Source organism: Verticillium alfalfae, genomic scaffold (assembly GCF_000150825.1).
Source record: "Verticillium alfalfae VaMs.102 supercont1.7 genomic scaffold, whole genome shotgun sequence".
In the NCBI taxonomy this organism is placed as follows: Eukaryota; Fungi; Ascomycota; class Sordariomycetes; order Glomerellales; family Plectosphaerellaceae; genus Verticillium; species Verticillium alfalfae.
In genome coordinates this window covers 388,482-391,357 of record NW_003315032.1, presented here as the reverse complement: position 1 = coordinate 391,357, position 2,876 = coordinate 388,482, and the positions used below count along the sequence as shown (strand labels likewise).

At 60.8% G+C, this 2,876-nt stretch overlaps 1 protein-coding gene across 1 annotated transcript; it reads left to right on the top strand.

Moving 5' to 3' along the window:
* Window positions 1–884: 884 nt before the first annotated feature.
* On the top strand, window positions 885–2,256 carry VDBG_05952 (peroxisomal biogenesis factor 6; the record flags this gene model as incomplete). The annotated part of the gene is made up of 3 exons (XM_003003464.1): window positions 885–903; window positions 940–1,564; window positions 1,659–2,256. The coding sequence occupies 3 exons, from the start codon at window positions 885–887 to the stop codon at window positions 2,254–2,256; spliced, it is 1,242 nt and encodes a 413-aa protein (XP_003003510.1).
* Between the last annotated feature and the right edge of the window lie 620 nt (window positions 2,257–2,876).

Here is a 2,876-nt window from a genome sequence, read left to right as displayed (position 1 = left end):
GGCGTGGCCTGCATAGACAGCGAGACGGTCGGTATGAACCTGTCAGGCTTTGTCACGGCCCGCCCCCCCGCCAGCTTGTCTAGCACCTGGGAATACTACACTGGCATTAAAAAGTCTCCCATCCGATCACTGGCCGCGCCCACACCGGCCCTCCCTTCGCAAGACCAACGCTACATCTCGCCCCTGAGACACAGGCTGCAGGCCCTCCTGGCGGCGGCGACCAGTCCGGCCGCCATTCACGGCCGCATGTCACCGGTTGCCATCCTTCTCACCTCGACGCATCGCTACATTGGCAAGTCGACGGTAGCCACCACTGCGTGTGCCGATGTCGGACTTCACACATATCCCATCGACGCCAACGACCTGCTGAGCGAGGCAGAAGGGAGCGGCAGCGACGTCAAGACGGAAGGATTCCTCAAAGCTCGAGCGGAGCGTGGCCTGAGTTGTGGCGCCGACTGCACGGTGTTGCTGTTCAAGCACATTGAGGGCCTGACGGCAGACCGCATGGTGTCGACGATGAAAGGGCTACTCCAGGAGTCGAGGGTGTTGATTGCGACGACAAATGACGTCGATAAGCTGCCCAAGGGCCTGCGCAGTCTCTTCACATACGAACTTGAGATGGGCGCTCCTGACGAGGTCGAACGAGCAGGCATCTTAAAGAGCGTTGTTGATGATATGGGACTCGACCTTGATCTCGACGTTGAAATCACTGGCGTTGCGCTGAAGACGGCTGCCTTTGTGGCAGGCGGATTGGTGGACGCGGTGGAGCGGGCTCGCATCGCCCGCAACCTGCGGTTGGAGGACATGTCAAGAAAGGCTTCGAGCGACAACCGACTTGTGACCGTCAGGGACGTCGAAGTTTCGGGCGGACCACAAGCCACCGGATGCCCTGCAGCACGCAGCGTGACCAAGACCGATTTTGACGTTGCCGTGGAGAAGGCCCGCAAGAACTTTGCTGGTGCCATTGGCGCACCCAAGATCCCAACGTCACCTGGGACGACGTGGGTGGCCTGCAATACGTCAAGGACGCTGTCAAGGAGACTATCCAACTGCCCCTCGAGAGGCCGGAGCTGTTCGCCAAGGGGCTCAAGAAGCGCTCCGGCATTTTGTTCTACGGCCCTCCCGGAACGGGCAAGACGCTCCTCGCCAAGGCCATCGCCACCGAGTACAGCCTCAACTTTTTCAGCGTCAAGGGCCCCGAGCTGCTCAACATGTACATTGGTGAGTCGGAGGCCAACGTGCGCCGCGTCTTCCAAAAGGCGAGAGACGCGCGCCCTTGCGTTGTCTTCTTCGACGAGCTCGACTCGGTCGCGCCCAAGCGTGGCAACCAGGGAGACAGTGGCGGCGTCATGGACCGCATCGTGTCGCAGCTCCTCGCTGAGCTCGACGGCATGTCGGGCGGCAGCGATGGCGGCGGCGGCGTCTTCGTCATTGGCGCGACCAACAGGCCTGACTTGCTGGATCCGGCACTGCTGCGACCAGGCCGCTTCGACAAGATGCTGTACCTTAGTGTAGCCGACACGCGGGAGACGCAGCTCAAGATCCTTGAGGCTGTCACCCGCAAGTATGTTCTTCAGTCTATCCCAGTCCCAGTTTTCTCCCTTTTATTTTTGGCTCCATCCCAGCCAGGAAAACCAGACCAGCTAACAAGTGGCCAGGTTCACCCTCCATCCCTCACTCTCGCTCGATCGCGTCGCCTCCCAGCTGCCCTACCACTACACGGGCGCAGATTACTACGCTCTTTGCAGCGACGCCATGCTCAAGGCTATCACACGCCAGACGTCGTCCGTCGACGCCAAGGTGGCGGCCATCAACGCAGCACGCGGCCCAGACCAGCACCCCATTTCGACGGCCAACTTTTTCGACCACCACGCCACGGCCGAGGATATTGCTGTCGTCGTGACGGAAGAGGACTTCCTCGCCGCCGACAGGGAGCTCGTGCCGTCCGTCAGCGCGGGCGAGCTGGCGCGGTATGAGACGATGAGGCGGTCGTTCGAGGGCCCGGCGCAGAAGGAAGGACAGGGGGCTGACGTCACGAGACCAGGCGGCGGTGCTGCGAGGGCCGTATCTGGCGAGTCGGTCGCCAGTTCCAAAGGGAAGGGCAAGGCGCCAGCGCGGGACAAGGGCAAGGGGAAAGCGCTGGCGGTGGACAGCGACGATGACGAGGATCGAGCCCCCAACGGCCGCGTCAACAAGGGCAAGGGCAAAGCTGCCTTTCAGCACGGGACGGCGGATGATGATGACGAGCTGTACTGATATGAATCGGATGTAGAAGACATTGGCGAGGCTGGCAAATTTGACGGCATTGAGTGGGCCATTTATTCGTGTTGAATTCAACTCACAGTGAACGTCAAGTAACAAATAGGCAGACCTAAGCTGTAGGCCGAACAGAGAACACCCTGCCTCTCCGAGTAACGCCGCCCAGTCAAGCAATCGGGAAGACACACCTGTTCAACCCGTGCATCCCCATCTCTACTTGTCCGCTGTCGGCGCAGCAGTCGCAGCAGCCGAAGCCGGCGCTGCTGCTGCTGACTTCTTGACTTGTTCTACCTCGTCGTCGTCATCGTCCTCCTCGCTCTCGCTCTCGCTTTCTTCATCACTTTCACTTGCGCTCTCTACCGGCTTCGGAGCAGGTGGAGCAGCAGCAGCAGCAGCAGGGGCAGTGGGCGGCGTGGCAACAGAAGCAGACGTAGCAGCGGCAGGTTGAGCAACCGCAGCCTTGGCCTTGTCCTCGCCGTCCTCCTCGGATTCCTCCTCGTCGCTGTCCTCCTCACTGCTGTCTCCTCCTCCTCCTCCTGTCCTCCAGCTGCTCGTCCTCGTCTTCGCTGGTTTCTTCCTCTTCCTCTTTCTCTTCGGACGTCGGAATCCTCGTCCTT